General features: G+C 39.8%; 2 protein-coding genes across 6 annotated transcripts in view; both read right to left on the bottom strand.

Annotated features, from left to right (window-relative positions):
* Positions 1-1,012: 1,012 nt before the first annotated feature.
* LOC138648234 (histo-blood group ABO system transferase 2-like) lies at positions 1,013-4,894 on the bottom strand. The gene has a single exon (XM_069737789.1). The coding sequence runs from the start codon at positions 4,878-4,880 to the stop codon at positions 4,311-4,313; it is 570 nt and encodes a 189-aa protein (XP_069593890.1). The 5' UTR covers positions 4,881-4,894; the 3' UTR covers positions 1,013-4,310.
* The window catches only part of LOC138648233 (histo-blood group ABO system transferase 2-like), a 79,641-nt gene continuing 61,658 nt past the window's right edge, over positions 1,013-18,995 (bottom strand). For all 5 annotated transcript variants that reach the window (XM_069737785.1, XM_069737786.1, XM_069737784.1 and 2 more), the window contains 2 exons: positions 15,731-16,350; positions 1,013-4,995 (listed from right to left, as the gene is read on the bottom strand). In XM_069737785.1, the coding sequence (XP_069593886.1) occupies positions 4,892-4,995; positions 15,731-16,350 (724 nt within the window). In that variant the 3' untranslated portion in view covers positions 1,013-4,891. The remainder of the gene's footprint in view (positions 4,996-15,730; positions 16,351-18,995) is intronic.

Below are 18,995 nucleotides of genomic sequence, written 5' to 3'. Positions count from 1 at the left end.
GTCAGAAGCTATACTCGTGAATACCTAATCAAAGCACCACATATAAAGAACCGCCCACAGGCCGCCCCGGAGCACGAGTATATCATTAACTCAAAACTGAGAATAAACATTAAACAACAACCACAAGATGGAATCATCAACCAAGGTATCATATTAATCAGTATAATGGCGCTGACCTGACACTGTAGGTTTATGGGGAAAATCCTGCTGACAGGTTCCCTTTAAGCTTTTTCACATGAATTTCCCTGTAAAAAATTTTTAAAAAAAAATGACTTCTGTATCTGAATAGGAAAAATTATTTATTTTATCAATAAAATCCAACAAAATACTTTTATTCTTAAATAGCCACTGTCATTACAACAAACTTTGCGTAACTCAATAGTACAGGCAAATATAGAAAATGTTGTAATATCTTATAAGAAATATTATTTTTAATTCATTTATGAGCCTTTTCTTCCATTCCCCACACCTTCTGAACTCATCAACCCCTCTGATAAACAACTAAAATCCATTATCACAGTAGAGAAAGATGGCCTGCCAGTTCACTGAGAGATCAGATTACAGCTGCCTATTGAAGTCAATAGATAGCAGATACGGAAGGGGAGGGGGAAGAAGAGAATATCAGCATTGGGGAAGGTGCAAGCAAGCATGTATTCTCTCATCCAACAAAATCTGGTTGATTATGCAAATCACACTCTGATCATAGTATTTTCCAGTTCTCTCGATTGAGGAGAAAAAAATCTCCATCTCCTCCATTCTGTGAGTCTGTAGAAAACAGACTGCACTCAGATGTCATCCGAGTGCAGTCCTATGTTTTCCACGGACTCGTTACATTTGGGCATGCAACTTTTTTTTCCTAGGACTGACTCGATCCAAAGAAAAAATGTGACATGTGCACGACCCCATAGAAAAACATAGGTCTCAGTGCGATCCAATGTTTTGACAAATCGCATTCAGGCTGAAAATACAGTCATGTACACGATCCCTTATAGAGACACAGACACGGTACTGCTGCTTTCTTGTAACTGATTTATTTCACCCTAGTGATGGACTCCCAGCTACACTGCTTAGTACGGCTGTATTATACCCTTGTCATTCTACATAGAGAAAAAAAGCAGGAATCCCTCATATATGTGTGCTGTGTGTAGGAGATATAATTGCAGCTTGTCTCATTTCTAGCTCAGAGGAAACTGAAAATTAGTAAGAACTTATATAGGGAAACACTTGAGAAAAATGCAGAATACATATGTACATACAGTATATACAAAGGTGAACACTTATTCTTAAAAGTCACATGTGGCGACTGATATACTTTAAAGACTTTTTTCTCAAACCCACAAAGAAACAGTTACATTCGTTATAGAGAGGTATATGCAATACTTCAGTCCATGTTCATTAAAATCAAAATGGACATATTTAAAGACAGCAATAAATTGTTCTAAATTGTACAAAAAAAAGAGAGAGAGGCCCAGAGCAGGGCCGGCTCCAGGTTTTTGAGGGCCCCGGGCGAAAGAGTCTCAGTGGGCCCCCCCTTTAACACATACCCCGATTCATGATCGCATATAAACACAGCCATGTAGTATATAACACAGCCCATGTAGTATATAGCAGCCCATGTAGTATATAGCAGCCCACGTAGTATATAGCAGCCCACGTAGTATATAGCAGCCCATGTAGTATATAGCAGCCCATGTAGTATATAGCAGCCCACGTAGCATATAGCAGCCCACGTAGTATATAGCACAGCCCACGTAGTATATAGCAGCCCACGTAGTATATAGCAGCGCAGCCCACGTAGTATATAGCAGCGCAGCCCACGTAGTATATAGCAGCGCAGCCCACATAGTATATAGCAGCGCCACTCACTCATGCACTGGTAGGACTAGGAGCTCCTCCTGAATCTGCCTCATAACTTCAGCAGCACAGCAGCCAGCCAGGGGCGGAGAGCAGAGCAGAGAACGTGCTCTCTCCCCCCACAAACAATGTCACACTGGCTGCCTTCTCTTAACCCCCATGTGTGCCTGCCTGGCTGCACTGACTGAGTGAGAAGATGCTTGTGTTAGAGCTGGCACATAGGGGTTAAGAGAAGGCAGCCAGCAGTGACTTTGTAGCGGAGAGAGCATGTTATCTCCTGCTTTGCTCTCCCAGCTGTATCTATGACAGCATGAGTGGGCCCCCCTCTCTCTCCAGGGCCCCGGCATTTGCCCGCTGTGCCGGGTGCTGACGCTGGCCCTGGCCCAGAGGTTATAATAACCAAATCACATGATTCAATGACTATGACGCATTAAATGTTAAAGTAACACAAAGAATGCTTACAGCAGTGTCTAAACCAAAAAAACATGAAAATGTAGATTCCTACAGTCATGGCCAAAAGTATTGACACCCCTGCAATTCTGTCAGATAATACTCAGTTTCTTCCTGAAAATGATTGCAATCACAAATTCTTTGGTATTATTATCTTCATTTAATTTGTATTAAATGAAAAAGCACAAAAGAGAATGAAGCAAAAATCAAAACATTGATAATTTCACACAAAACTCCAAAAATGGGCCACACAAAAGTATTGGCACCCTCAGCCTAATACTTGGTTGCACAACCTATAGCCAAAATAACTGCGACCAACCGCTTCCGCTAACCATCAATGAGTTTCTTACAATGCTCTGCTGGAATTTTAGACCATTCTTCTTCGGCAAACTGCTCCAGGTCCCTGATATTTGAAGGCGCCTTCTCCAAACTGCCATTTTTAGGTCTCTCCTCGGGTGTTCTATGGGATTCAGGTCTGGACTCATTGCTGGCCACCTTAGAAGCCTCCAGTGCTTTCTCTCAAACCATTTTCTAGTGCTTTTTGAAGTGTGTTTTGGGTCATTGTCCTGCTGGAAGACCCATGACCTCCGAGGGAGACCCAGCTTTCTCACACTGGACCCTACATTATGCTGCAAAATTTGTTGGTAGTCTTCAGACTTCATAATGCCATGCACACAGTCAAGCAGTCCAGTGCCAGAGGCAGCAAAGCAACCCCAAAACATCAGGGAACCTCCGCCATGTTTGACTGTAGGGACCGTGTTCTTTTCTTTGAATGCCTCTTGTTTTCTCCTGTAAACTCTATGTTGATGCCTTTGCCCAAAAAGCTCTACTTTTGTCTCATCTGACCAGAGAATATTCTTCCAAAATGTTTTAGGCTTTTTCAGGTAAGTTTTGGCAAACTCCAGCCTGGCTTTTTTATGTCTCGGGGTAAGAAGTGGGGTCTTCCTGGGTCTCCTACCATACAGTCCCTTTTCATTCAGACGCCGACGGATAATACGGGTTAACACTGTTGTACCCTCGGACTGCAGGGCAGCTTGAACTTGTTTGGATGTTAGTCGAGGTTCTTTATCCAACATCCGCACAATCTTGCGTTGAAATCTCTTGTCAATTTATCTTTTCCGTCCACATCTAGGGAGGTTAGCCACAGTGCCATGGGCTTTACACTTCTTGATGACACTGCGCACGGTAGACACAGGAACATTCAGGTCTTTGGAGATGGACTTGTAGCCTGGAGATTGCTCATGCTTCCTCACAATTTGGTTTCTCAAGTCCTCAGATAGTTCTTTGGTCTTCTTTCTTTTCTCCATGCTCAATGTGGTACACACAAGGACACAGGACAGAGGTTGAGTCAACTTTAATCCATGTCCACTGGCTGCAAGTGTGATTTAGTTATTGCCAACATCTGTTAGGTGCCACAGGTAAGTTACAGGTGCTGTTAATTACACTAATTAGAGAAGCATCACATGATTTTTCAAAGGGTGCCAATACTTTTGTCCACCCCCTTATTTATGTTTGGTGTGGAATTATATCCAATTTGGCTTTAGGACAATTCTTTTTATGTTTTTTTCATTTAAGACAAATTAAATGAAGATAATAATAACAAAGAATTTGTGATTGCAATCATTTTCAGGAAGAAACTGAGTATTATCTGACAGAATTGCAGGGGTGTGAATACTTTTGGCCATGACTGTATGTCAGGCGTCTTCCTCTCTGCTGTTCTTCTAGAAGTTAAAGGACATTGAACATTTAGCAAATTCTCCCAATCAAAGCAAATAAACATATGCATAATGAAAAAAGCTGGAACTTTATTTGCTCTTTGCAATAGTCGTCTCCACTTCCAGTATCATCAACTCAACACCTAAAACATGAAGTATAAAGTTCAATGTCCTTGATAGGAGCGTGCAATAAATTAACTCCTAGCTTGTAAATATAAGGGTAGAACTGCTTCTAGTTCCTCACCGGATGAACACATTACATATTTTGTTTTATCTTTACATAATAGCATTTTAGTTCCTCACTTGTTGATGGTTTTTGTGCACGGCTAAGAATCGCTTTTTCTTGATGAACTCACCATTAGGTAGATTGGCATCCCAGATGTATTCGGGTGAAAGTATCTTAGTAGGTTTATTGTAGAACAGATACCTGTTCAGATGAGATTCCTCCTGCCACACAGCTTCTATACCTTTTTTCTTGTCCTCCATAATACCTTTCTGGCATTCCATACTAAGTTTGTAAATTTCTTCCACTTTTCCACCATACAGAGCGGCCATGTAATAGAAGTCTCCTTCCCCTTGTGGTATATATGCTGCAGAAATTGGTCTACGCTCATATGTGAAGAACTTAGGTTCAGAAAGAAAATATCCTGGGTGGAGAGTAGCTACCAAATCTCCAAGTATTTCGACTCCTACATGATCATTGAATACCATATCTACATCGGCACATATCAGGTAGTCTATCTCGTTGGGCATATACTGCTTGATGAAAATCGTGAGGGTTTCCATTCTTCTCATGGAGATATCTTGCCAGCGTTGGTCAGCAGCCACATTGTGTAGTTGCAAGATGCGTCCATCGGCCATTTTGGGTTTAACTACATCATTAACTTTGTCCGTGAATACATAGTATGTAACATTGTGACCAACCATGAAATAAAGTTCCGCAGACTCCAAGAATGGTAGAAGGAATTGGATATACCTGTAAAAAATAAATTTAGTTTATTAAAGGAGTTGACAACTGCTCGGACAACCCTGTCTCAATCAGCAGGTTTGCACCCATAAAACAACAACACCTATAATCACTTCTGGTGTCAGCGCTGCTCCAGTGGTGTCAGCTCTCGCTCTCCCAGTGCTCAAGTGAGATTGTTATGTCATGTAAGCCCTGTGTCCAATCAGTGCAAGCTTCCTTCTTCTGTTTTCGGATGAATCGGACATCAAGAAAAAGTGAGCTGCCAGGTGCGGGTCTGACTTCCTCTTGATGTCCAATTTGTCTTAAGGTGAGGAGAGCGACGCCAACTCTTATTGGGCGCAGGGCTTACATGACATAACAATCTCACGCTGGCCCCGGAAGAGGGAGTGCTAACAACACTGGAACGTGTTAAAAAAAGGAAATTGGGTAATCATGCCTCACTGAACTGGGAACGGTGTATTGTACTGATTGTGAGCACAGTAAAAATGTAATTTAGCAAACAATTTCAAATACGTATATTGATTTTTGTTCATGTGTCCTTCCAAAATTAAACAAAAAATGATCAAAAAGATGTATTAGAAAGGGTACGAAAGAAAACGTTATCTTCTTATTAGAAAAATAAGCCCTAAGATAACTCTATCGATAGAAAATTGAAAAACCTATGACTCCCAGAGTATGATCACACAAACAATATGGATTATTTTTAATGAATGCATTTATACCATCAAATTAAATACTTAAATGCACATTATACATGCGATAATAAGGCAGCGCAGGCGCATGCCTGCTGAAGGTGATTGTTTTATTTTTGATATATATAATATTCATTATGTAAACTAGGGGGCAGGTCAGTGAGGGATCAGTAACCTGTCAGAAGCCATACTGGTGAATACCTAATGAAAGCACCACATGAAGACCCCCAACAGACCACCCCCCACCCACCCCAAGCGCGAGCATATCATTAACTCAAAACTGAAAATAAAGATTAAACAACAACCACAAGATGGATTTCATCAACCAAAGTATCCTTGTAATCAGTATAACAGCGCCGACCTGACACTGTCTATAGGTTACTGTGCATAATCCTGCTGACAGGTTCCCTTTAAGCTTTTTCGCATGAATTTCCCTAAAAAATGAATCTGATTTTCCAGAACATGACTTCTGCATCTGAATAGGAAAAAATATTTATTTCATTCACAATAAAATCCAACAAAATGCTTTTATTCTTAAATAGCCACTGTCATTACAACAAATTTTGCATAACTCAATAGTACAGGCAAATATAGAACATTTTGTAATATCCTTTAAGAAATATTATTTTTAATCCACTTAGGAGCCACTTCTTCCATGCCCCACACCTTCTGAACTCATCATCCCCTCTGATAAACAAATAAAATCCATCATAGTAAGAAAAAGATGTCCTTCCAGTTCACTGAGAGATCACATTACAGCTGCCTATTGAAATCAATAGAGAGCAGATACTGAAGGGGAGGGAGAAGAAGAGAGTATCAGCATTGGGGCAGGTGCAAACAAGCATATATTCTCTCATCCATCAGAATCTGGTTGATTATGCAAATCACACTCTGATCAGAGTGTGATCATAGTGTTTTCCAATTCTCTCAGTTCAGAAGATGGGGACAAAAATCTCCATCTCCTCCATTCTGACAGTCTGTAGAAATCAGACTGCACTCAGATGTCATCTGAGTGCAGTCCAATGTTTTCCATGGACTTGCATTGCTAAGTGCCATCACATTTGGGCATGCAGCATTTTTTTTCCTAGGACTGACTTGGTCCGAGCAAAAAAAATGTGAAATGTGCACGGCCCCATTGAAAGACATAAGTCTCAGTGCAATCCGGTATTTTGCCAAATCACATTCAAGCCGAAAATAGTAATGTATACGATCTCTTAGATAGATACAGACATAATGCTGCTGCTTTCTTGTAAGTGATTTATTTCACCGTAGTGATGGAAGCCCAGCTACACAGGTTAGTACGGCTGTATTACACCCTTGCTCTTCTACATAGAGAAAGAAAAGCAGGAATCCCTCAAATCTGTGTGCTGTGTGTAGGAGATATAATAGCAGCTTGTCTCTATTTTCTAGCTCAGAGAAAACTGAAAATTAGAGAGAACTTATATAGGGAAACAATTGAGAAAAATGCGGAATACAAGTGATATAACAGTCAGAGAAAATATTTTTCCTCATATATACAAAGGTGAGCACTTATTCTTAAAAGTCATATGTGGTGACAGATGTGCTTTAAAGATTTTCTCAAACCAACATAGAAACAGTTACATTCATTACAGAAAGGTACAGTTGTGCTCAAAAGTTTACATACCCCGGCAGAATTTTTGCTTTCTTGCCCTTTTTTCAGAGAATATAAATGATAAAAACTTTTTCTCCACTCATGGTTAGCGGTTGGGTGAAGCCATTTATTGTCAAACTACTGTGTTTTCTCTTTTTAAATCAAAATGACCCTGATAACAAGTTCACAGACTCCATTTCTTAATACCGTGTTTTGCCCCCTCTAACATCAATGACAGCTTGAAGTCTTTTGTGGTAGTTGTGGATGAGGTTCTTTATTTTCTCATATGGTAAAGCTGTCCACTCTTCTTGGCAAAAAGCCTCAAATTCCTGTAAATTCATCGGCTTTCTAGCATGAACTGCATACTTGAGACCTACCCAGAGTGGCTCAATGATATTGAGGTCAGGAGACTAAGATGGCCACTCCAGACCCTTCACTTTGTTCTGCTGTAGCCAATGACAGGTTGACATGGACTTCTGTTTTGGATCATTGTCATGTTGGAGCGTTCAAGTACGTCCCATACACAGCTTCCAGGCTGATGAGTGCAAATTTGCCTCCAGTATTTGCTGATAACGTGCTGCATTCATCTTTCCGTCAACTTTGACCAAGTTTCCTGTGCCTTTGTAGCTCACACATCCCCAAAACATCAGTGATCCACCTCCATGCTTTACAGTAAGAATGGTGTTCCCTTCATCATATGCCTTGATGACCTCTCTCCAAATGTAATGTTGATGGTTGTGGCCAAAAAGGTCAATTTTGCTCTCATCACTCCAAATTACCTTGTTCCAGAAGTTTTGATGCTTGTCTCTGTGCTGTTTTGCGTATTGTAGGCGACATATTTTGTGGCATTTGCGCAGTAATGGCTTTCTTCTGGCCACTCAATCATGCAGCCCATTTTTCTTCAAGTGCCTCCTTATTGTGCATCTTGAAACAGCCACACCGCTAGTTTTCAGAGAGTTCTATATTTCAACTGATGTTATTTGTGGGTTATTCTTTGCATCCCAAACAATTTTCCTGGCAGTTGTGGATGACATTTTTGTTGGTCTACCTGACCCTGGTTTTGTTTTTACAGAGCCCCTTATTTTCCATTTGTTACTCACAGTTTGAACGCTTATGACTGGCATCATCAATTCCTTGGATATATTTTTGTATCCCTTTTCTGTTTTATACAGTTCAACTATCTTTTCCCATAGATCCATTGACAATTATTTTACTTTCCTCATGACTCACAATCCAGAAAAGTCAGTGGCTGGATGAAAGATGCAAGGGTCTGTCTGGATCCCAGAAACTCACTCAGCTTTTATGCACACACTGATTACAAGCAAATAGGTCACAGGTGAGAATGTTACCTTTAGTAGCCATTTAAACCCATTTGTGTCAACTACTGTGCATGTTATCAGGCCAAAATCAACAGGATATGTGAACTTTTGATCAGCGCCATTTGGATGTTTTGGGTTGTCATTCTGATTTAAAAAGAGAAAACACAGTAGTTTGGTAATAAATAGCTTCACCCAGCCACTAACCATGAGTGAAGAAAAAGTTTTGGTGTTATCATTCATTCATATTCTCCGAAAAAAGGCCAAGAAAGCAAAAATTCTTTTGCTGTATGTAAACTTTTGAGCACAACTGTATATGCAATACTTTAGTCCGTATTCATTAAAATGGACATATTTAAATACAGCAAGTAGTCAAAAATTGTAAAAAAAAAAAAAAAAAGTCCAGAGGTTATAATAACCAAACCACATGACTCACTGGCTATGACACTATCAATATACCTAATTTGGACGTGTCTGTGTGTCTGTGCACAATGAGTCATCCACAGCTGAACAGTAACTTAGGTATCCATAGTTACTACCACTAGCAGCTAACTGCCTGGGCATAACCATGGATACCTAAGGAGAGGAGCTCTCCCTGGTGGCGATTTAAGGCATACGCTTTTTTGCAACACTCAGGCAACACTGAGGCAACAGTGTGAGGCAACATTACAAAGATGGAACAAATTGAGTGCGCTGCTGCACGTAGAGAAGTGAATCGCATACGGATGCGTTACCTGCATCTCAATGAAACAGAAGACAAACAAAATTGTCGAAGAACTGCTGATGCAGCCCGACAGAGGGCGGCCAGAGCAAGAGAAACGAATGAAGTAACGGAATCACATAGAGCATCTAATGCTGCACGACAACGAGCAACATGCAATGCACAAAGTGATACACATATTTCACAAAAAAAGAAAACAAGATACAATACGTGTCCAAAATGCAAGAACCACTCAACGACGGCAAGTTACATTTGCCGCTAGAGGACTTCTGAATCAAATAGATGAGACAAGTATTGAAGAGCACTATACTGGCGAACTGACATTTCGATGTAAGTTCTGCCAATCTAAAAATTTCAAAGATAAAATGGCGCAGGAAAAAACATTCCCTTCCTGCTGCAAGAGAGGGTGAATTCAATTACGTCCCACTCGTAAGGACGATCAATTAGTCAAGTTGATGAAAGGAGAGCATCAGCACTCCAATAACTTTATGGCTAATATAAGGCAATAAAAGAGCTCGCTTGCTTTGGCATCAATGGGAGCACAAGTAGCGCCACCTCCTGGGCATGGTCCATACTGTTTTCAAATTCATGGACAAATTAACCACATAACTGCCCCATTGCATCCCACTGTGAATAGTACTCCCAAGTTTGCCCAGATTTATATCTTGGACAGTGAAGAAGCATTAAGTACAAGAAGTCAAGCAAATAAAAAGAGCCTCCCAGCACTGCTATCATCTCTTGGAGAGAAAATGAGAGCAATTAACCCACTCGCAAGAGCCTTCACAATGACGAGGGAATTTGAAATAGAGGAAGAGAGGATTGCTGAATTAGAAAATCGCGATCCTCTCGAAATAACAATGTCAATTATAAATGACTACAATGATGACCAGAGGCGCTACAATGCACCAAGGTGAAATGAAGTAGCTGTAATTTATCAAAATGCAATGGGTGAACCCCCATTTAATAGGGACATCAGAGTTCACCTCTGTGTTGTATACTATATATTTTAAATTATTTCAACACTCCAATTAATTAATACAAATGATAGAGATATTGATATGTTTTCAATCAGATATATATAATTCCCTCACATGTGTTCAGGGGCCCATCCCCCAGTTGTTGAATTTCTGCCATGTGTCCTACATGAGGCCCCTTCTCCAGTTGCAAAAAGCTGGTTAATCAGGTTTCATTGGGGATTGAGAGGATGTACCATTGTGAGTGGACAAGAGACAGGTGACATCATTCCCCACATACGGGGGCTGGACACCTCCGGTAGCTGGACAGATATAACAGAGCACATGTGCTGGGGTCCTCTCTCTTGCTTCCTGGATGATGAGTGATGGACTTCTACCTTGAGAGTGTAATGTATGACTATTGATTATGTGCTATTTTTAGTGATTGTTTATATTTATTATATTTTATAAAGTAAATTCATTTTTGCCTTATTCAATTTTCGTGTGAGCATTTATTTATTCATCACAATTCTTTAAACCTTAACAAAACAACCTCAAAAGTGAAACTGTTCAAATCAGCTTTCTTCACAGAAAGTGTGATGCAATGACATGTCCACTTCTATTTCCATATGGGGACAGTGGATGGACAATAAATTTGACAACTCCAATTGCCCTAAGTGTGCAACATCAAGAGATTGGTGACATTCATCTACCATCTATACCAGTGGATCACTATCGACAAGACAAAAAATCACCCTGTTGCATTACTACGCATACAGGCTTGCCATTTGTGACAAGCTCAATCCCCTTTTAAATGCTGGGAAGTTGACGCAACAGTTGATCGTTGACAGTTACGTCAAAATTGAATCCGACAGGATCGAACATATAAAATAAAATCAAAAGGCGTTACGCGTCGACAGTTATGTCGGCGTTATGGATCACATCCATGATGCTGCATTACACCAAAGGCTAAAAGATGGGACACCAGTAATTTTACCGTCCACTTTCATTGGAAGCCAATCAATGTTGAGATATGTGCTTCAATAAAAAGTGTTAAATATCTTTTCAAATATGTATACAAAGGACATGACTGTGCCAATATCAAGTTTGATACATTAAACTGGAATGAACCAGAAATGTACCTAGATTCTCGGTATGTAAGTGCCCCTGAGGGCATGTAGAGAATGAGAAAAAATAAAATGCATAATGCTTCACATACCATTGAAAGGCTTGGTATTTACCTTGAAAACATGGTTATTTCAGACTCAAAAGCCTCTACTCTGCAGGCTTATTTTGAGCTAAACATAGTTGACGCGTCCGCCCGTCAGTATTTGTACAGTGAAATTCCTGGACACTATGTCTGGGATAAAAAAAGCTGTACCAGAAGGATGGAAAAAACTATGGGCTCAATTTGGGAAAACAATTGCCCAAATGTATACAGTCTCTTTAACAGATGGTGAGCTGTATTAAGACTCCTTTTACTTCACAAAAGAGGAACAAAGTCTTATGCTGACTTAAGGACTGTCAATGGAGTCGTACATGACACGTATAAAAATGCGTGCATTGATCTTCATCTTTTGGAAGACGATTCCCAATGGGAAGACGGTATAACGGATGCAATCACTTTGCAAATGCCCTACCAACTTTGCAAATTATTTGCTATAATTTGTGTATATGGGGAACCAGCTAAACCATTGGCATTATGGCAAAAATCTAAAACCGAATCTATGGAGGATTACAGCAGGTAGTATACTCCAGAAATTGCTGAGCAACTCGCTCTTTGTGATATTAATGAAGTGCTGACTAATGATTGCCAACTCCATTAAATGTTTCAGATGAAATACTGGACCAACTGAATTATGCTGTAATAAAGCAGGAGGCTTCGCAATTGAAAGCTATGCTTAACGAAGCTCAGAAATCAGCTTTTGATGCAATTATGCAAGCAGTCAATGCTGCATCACAGCCAGACGACACTAGCTCACACTGTTTTTTTCTGGACGGTGCAGGAGACTGTGGGAAGACATTTTTGTACAACGGCTTGCACAAGATACTACAAGCAGAAAAGAAGTCTATTTGCTCAGTAGCCTCCACTGGATTGGCGACTACATTACTACAAAACGGTAGCACCTACCATTCCAAGTTTTACAAAAAATGAGACCACAGTGTCAAAAATTAAGCCAACCTCACTTCAAGCAAAGGAGCTTAGGGAGTCATCTGTCGTTATTTGGGACAAAGTAACAATGACTCCCTGTTTTAATATGAACGCTGTGGATAATTTGTTCCAAGACATACAGTACAGACCAAACGTTTGGACACACATTAAAGATTTTTCTGTATTTTCATGACTATGAAAATTGTACATTCACACTGAAGGCATCAAAACTATGAATTAACACATGTGGAATTATATACTTAACAAAAAAGTGTGAAGCAACTGAAATTATGTCTTATATTCTAGGTTCTTCAAAGTAGCCAGCTTTTGCTTTGAAGACTGCTTTGCACACTCTTGGCATTCTCTTGATGAGCTTCAAGAGGTAGTCACCGGGAATGGTTTTCACTTCACAGGTGTGCCCTGTCAGGTTTAATAAGTGGGATTTCTTGCCTTATAAATGGGGTTGGGACCATCAGTTGTGTTATGCAGAAGTCTGGTGGATACACAGCTGATAGTCCTACTGAATAGACTGTTAGAATTTGTATTATGGCAAGAAAAAAGCAGCTAAGTAAAGAAAAACAAGTGGCCATCATTAGTTTAAGAATTGAAGGTCAGTCAGTCCGAAAAATTGGGAAAACTTTGAAAGTGTCCCCAAGTGCAGTGGCAAAAACCATCAAGTGCTACAAAGAATCTTTCCCTCATGAGGACCACCCCAGGAAAGGAAGACCAAGAGTCACCTCTGCTTCTCAGGATAAGTTTATCTGAGTCACCAGCCTCAGAAATCGCAGGTTAACAGCAGCTCAGATTAGAGACCAGGTCAATGCCACACAGAGTTCTAGCAGCAGACACATCTCTACAACAACTGTTAAGAGGAGACTTTGTTCAGCAGGCTTACATGGTAAAATAGCTGCTAGGAAACCACTGCTAAGGACAGGCAACAAGCAGAAGAGACTTATTTGGGCTAAAGAACACAAGGAATGGACATTAGACCAGTGGAAATCTGTGCTTTGGTCTGATGAGTCCAAATTTGAGATCTATGGTTCCAACCACAGTGTCTTTGTGCGACGCAGAAAAGGTGAATGGATGGACTCTACATGCCTGGTTCCCACCGTGAAGCATGGAGGAGGAGGTGTGATGGTAAGGGGGTGCATTGCTGCTGACACTTTTGGGGATTTATTCAAAATTGAAGGCATACTGAACCAGCATGGCTACCACAGCATCTTGCAGCGGCATGCTATTCCATCCGGTTTGCGTTTAGTTGGATCATCATTTATTTTTCAACAGGACAATAAACCCAAACACACCTCCAGGTTGTGTAAGGGATATTTGACCAAGAAGGAGAGTGATGGGGTGCTAGCCAGATGACCTGGCCTCCACAGTCACCAGACCTGAACCCAATCGAGATGTTTGGGGTGAGCTGGACCGCAGAGTGAAGGCAAAAGGGCCAACAAGTGCTAAGTATCTCTGGGAACTCCTTCATGATTGTTGGAAGACCATTCCTGGTGACTACCTGTTGAAGCTCATCAAGAGAATGCCGAGAGTGTGCCAAGCAGTCATCAAAGCAAAAGGTGGCTACTTTGAAGAACCTAGAATATAAGACATAATTTCAGTTGTTTCACACTTTTTTGTTAAGTATATAATTCCACATATGTTAATTCACAGTTTTAATGCCTTCAGTGTGAATGTACAATTTTCATAATCACGAAAATGCAGAAAAATCTTTAAATGAGAAGGTGTGTCCAAACTTTTTGTCTGTACTGTATGTGGAAAAAAAAGACCATTTGGTGGAAAAGTTTTCATAAACGGTGGTGACTTTCGTCAGACCCTACCAACAGTGGAAGGTGGAAAAAGAGCCTAAATTGTACAGTCCACCATTAAATACTCAAAATCCTGGAATCAGGTTTCACGGTTCCAGTTACAACAGAATATGAGAACGTCTCAGGACGAAGTTCATTACAACTCATGATTACTGAAACTTAGCAATGGAGAGTTGTCAAATATATATGGTCTACCAGAAGACACAATTGAAATCCCGAATTCTTTTATAGAAGAGGGTGATTTAATTACAGCTATTTTTGGGTACTCAATTGAGATTACCGATGCAACAGTAGAAGCAATTGCCAAAAAAAGAAATTCTTACGCCATTGAATGATGACGTTCATGCCTTGAACAACAAAATTCTTAGTCAAGTTCAAGGTGAACACTTTGGATGTTGTAGGAATTTATTCTCCTCTCCCACTGTTTTCACATGGGCAGTTATATGTGGCTTTCTCAATGGGAAGGAAAAGCCAACAAGTAAGGGTCAAAATATTTGAGACACAGAAGCAAGGTAAACTTATTCCTAACGTTGACAAATGGTTTACTGTCAGCTGTGTGTACAAATAAGTCTTTTATTAAGCTTTTTAACAATTGTAAAAGCCAAAACATTTTGTACACAAAAGCGGAACTAACTCCTAGCCGCGGTCTGCGGACCAAACATTGGGCATGGGCAGAGCCTTGGGGTTAGATCCCAAGTGCGCTCAACCATGTAAAATAGCTTATGCTAAGAAACATTGAGGAATAGCGCTTTGGATAGCTCTACCTATTCATTTCCTTTAGGAATAGGGCTGTGGAATAGCTCTACCTGTTCACTTTCTTCATGGATAGCTCTATCGGATAGCTCTACCCGCACAGTATTAACTACAGAGCTTTTTCATGCACAAGGTAGGAGTGGCAGGAGAGGAACACCTTGTATGTATGTTTGCTATTAGTCTTCACATACGACAGTCTGGTGCGTGGGTACACCCCATTGCAAGGTCATTCTGCTGCTTGGTTACACCCCATTGCGTGGTTCGTAATCAATCACTCGTATATGTTAAAGTAACACAAAGAATGCTTACAGCAGTGTCTAAGCAAAAAAAACATGAAAATGTATGTTCCTATGTCAGGCGTCTTCCTCTCTGCTGTTCTTCCAGAAGTTAAAGAACATTGAAAATTTCTCAAATTCCCAATCAAAGCAAATAAACATATGCATAATGAAAAAAGCTGGAACTTTATTTGCTCTTTGCAATAGTCGTCTCCACTTCCAGTATCATCAACTCAACACCTAAAAGATGAAGTATAAAGTTCAATGTCCTTGATAGGAGCGTGCAATAAATTAACTCCTAGCTTGTAAATATAAGGGTAGAACTGCTTATAGTTCCTCACCGGATGAACATATTACATATTTTGTTTTATCTTTACTTAATAGCATTTTAGTTCCTCACTTGTTGATGGTTTTTGTGCACGGCTAAGAATCGCTTTTTCTTGATGAACTCACCATTAGGTAGATTGGCATCCCAGATGTATTCGGGTGAAAGTATCTTAGTAGGTTTATTGTAGACCAGATACCTGTTCAGATGAGATTCCTCCTGCCACACAGCTTCTATACCTTTTTTCTTGTCCTCCATAATACCTTTCTGGCATTCCATACTAAGTTTGTAAATTTCTTCCACTTTTCCACCATACAGAGCGGCCATGTAATAGAAGTCTCCTTCCCCTTGTGGTATATATGCTGCAGAAATTGGTCTACGCTCATATGTGAAGGACTCTGGTTCAGAAAGAAAAAATACTGGGTGGAGAGTAGCTACCAAATCTCCAAGTATTTCGACTCCTACATGATCATTGAATACCATATCTACATCGGCGCATATCAGGTAGTCTATCTCATTGGGCATATACTCCTTGGTGAAAATCGTGAGGGTTTCCATTCTTCTCATGGAAATATCTTGCCAGCGTTGGTCAGCAGCCACATTGTGTAGTTGCAAGATGCGTCCATCGGCCATTTTGGGTTTGACTACATCATTAACTTTGTCTGTGAATACATAGTATGTAACTTTGTGACCAACCATGAAATAGCGTTCCGCAGACTCCAAGAATGGTAGAAGGAATTGGATATACCTGTAAAAAATGAATTTAGTTTATTGAAATAGTTGTCCACTACTCAGACAACCCTGTGTCAATCAGCATGTTTGCACCCATAAAACAACAACACCTATAATCACTTCTGGGGCCAGCGCCATTCCAGTGGTGTCAGCTCTCGCTCTCCCAGTGCTCAAGTGAGATTGTTAAGTCATATGTCTTAAGGTGGGGAGAGTGATGCCAACTCTTATTGGGTGCAGGGCTTACATGACATAACAATCTCACGCTGGCCCCAGAAGAGCGAGTGTTGACAACACTGGAACAGCTCCGACACTGGAGGAAGTTTAGGTGTTGTTATTCTACTGGTGCAAACATGTTGATTGAGTTAGGGTATTTTTTAAATACAAAAATAGGTTTTAACCTGAAGTTATTTAACAAAACAAAACGTGTTAATTAGCTCTCTCACCCCTTCACTACCTGGAGATTTATGTTAAATATTAACTATTGATTATTACACTCAATTCTGTACTGAGCCTCTTGGAAGGTTTTGCTGACATTACATGTGCTATTCCTGTATATTTAGCTCAGAGTAAAAGTTAACACCATATAGAAAGAACACGTGCTCTATGGGACATATATTTATCCACGGCTCATAGAAGGGGGGGCGGTTACTTAGGGGCTTCTCCTTCACTCTCTACGGACTTCAGACTCCACACAGACTGCAAATGGAATGAACAGCTGGTATGTGAGTTAGCCATGATGACTTCTACCATACTCCATGACAGAGACAGACGCCATTTACCATTCAGAATCTCAGGAAAGATGGGGAACAAACTTTGATGTGGACAAATGGACAATCTCTTTGTAACTATTTCACCTATTTTATGTTCTGCTGCAATGATGCTTTTTGGTGGACAATCCAATAAACCACTACATTTTTTTATGAGAAATATTGTGACATTTTCTTTAGAATACCGCATCTGGTAAAGAGTCCTGAATAAATAAATACACAAAATAAACATATTTAACATTTGGCCAAGGCAGCCATACTTGATTTTTTGTCCTATTTTTCGTGGATTTCCTTCTACTTGCACACGGGGGAAGAGAGAAGAGCTTCGCTAAACGTTAGTTGTGCAAGTTTTCAGGAATTCCACTATGAGCCTTCAAGTCACAAGGATCAGACAGGAACTACGAGTGAGACTGACAGGTGCCAGATGGATTGACAAGTACTAGAAGTACTACACGTGCCAGATGTACTGAAGATAGACGTGCTGATGACCAGAAATCCGAAATAAGCATATTTCACAATTTAACATTTTTTGCTTCTGTTTTTTCCTCCCCTTCTTCCAAGAGCCATAACTTTTTTATTTTACTGGTCATATAGCCATATGAGAGCTTTTTTTTTAATACTTTTGAATGACACCATTTATTTTACCATATAGTGTACTAGAAAGGGGAAACAATTACAAGTGAAGTAGTAAAACTGACCTGTTAATATGATTCACAAGGTGAGTACGCACAGTTTTTCTTATCTAGGTGGTGTAAAAAATTTGTAAATTTGTAAAAATAAATTTTGCTTCTATTGCCATTTTCTGAGACCCATAACGTTTTCATTTTTTTTTTCATCTGTGGCTACGTGAGGACTTATTTTTTGTACCCAGAACTTATGTTTTTACTAATACCATTTTGAGGTAGATACAACGTATTGATATTATTGCATTTTTTTGCAACTTTGCAGAGGCCAAAAAATCAAAACTCGGGCGTTTTGATTTTTTTGTGCGTTACATCGTTTACCAATCAGATTGATTTATTTTATATTTTGATAGATTGTACATTTCAGAATGCAGTGATACCAAGTGTGTGTATTTTTTTTCTTTAATAGTTTTATTTAAAATGGGGCAAAAGGGGGAATCATTTGAAGTTTTGTAGGGGGGGGATTTTCATATTATGGAAACTTTTTTTTACTTTAAACTGAATATCTCTTTAGGGGACTTGAAAGTGCGATCATCCGATAGAATGTGGTATGTATAGCAGAAATAACGTTCACAGGAGGCTCATAAAGACAGGAACGGGGGGTCTTCAGCAGAACCCCGGCTGTCATGTCAATTCATCAGTGCCCAGTTATCATGCCACGGGCATGCCAAGGGAAGCTTGGAATGATGCGCTCCCCGCTGACACATGTTAAATGCCACTGTCAGAGTTTGAATTCATTTATATTGAGTGAAGCCCCGCAAGTCTTGTCAGAATGTGACTAAAATTTATGATATACAGAATATGGTTATTCATGAACCATGGAAAAAGTTGTCATTGTGTGTTATGCAACTCAAATATTAGAGGAGGATACATCTGCTTCTAAAAGGTTAATCTACAAGTGGAGGACATAGCTGCGTGTAAATGGTTAATCTGCTAAGGGAGGACATCTTTCAGATGCTGTTTTAAAAAATTAGAACACCAAAATCACAGGTTAATTAATTTATTTTTTTTAAATAATAAATAGAAAAAAAAATACCTGCAAAAATAACACATATTTGGCATCACCATGTGCAAAATGACCCATACTCTAATCTTTTATGGTGAATTCAGTTTAAAAAAAATCTATGCTAACTTTATTGTTTTTGTTCAGCTCGTCTCACAAAAAATGATGTTAAAAAAGATCAAAAAGTTAAATACGGTATATCACAGAC

Source organism: Ranitomeya imitator, chromosome 8 (genome assembly GCF_032444005.1).
Source record: "Ranitomeya imitator isolate aRanImi1 chromosome 8, aRanImi1.pri, whole genome shotgun sequence".
NCBI lineage: Eukaryota > Metazoa > Chordata > Amphibia > Anura > Dendrobatidae > Ranitomeya > Ranitomeya imitator.
This window is presented reverse-complemented; position numbering and strand designations above follow the sequence as displayed.

Excerpts from the sequence above, each read along its gene's own strand:
- LOC138648234 (XM_069737789.1), bottom strand. The coding sequence starts at position 4,880 with ATGGCCGATGGACGCATCTTGCAACTACACAATGTGGCTGCTGACCAA.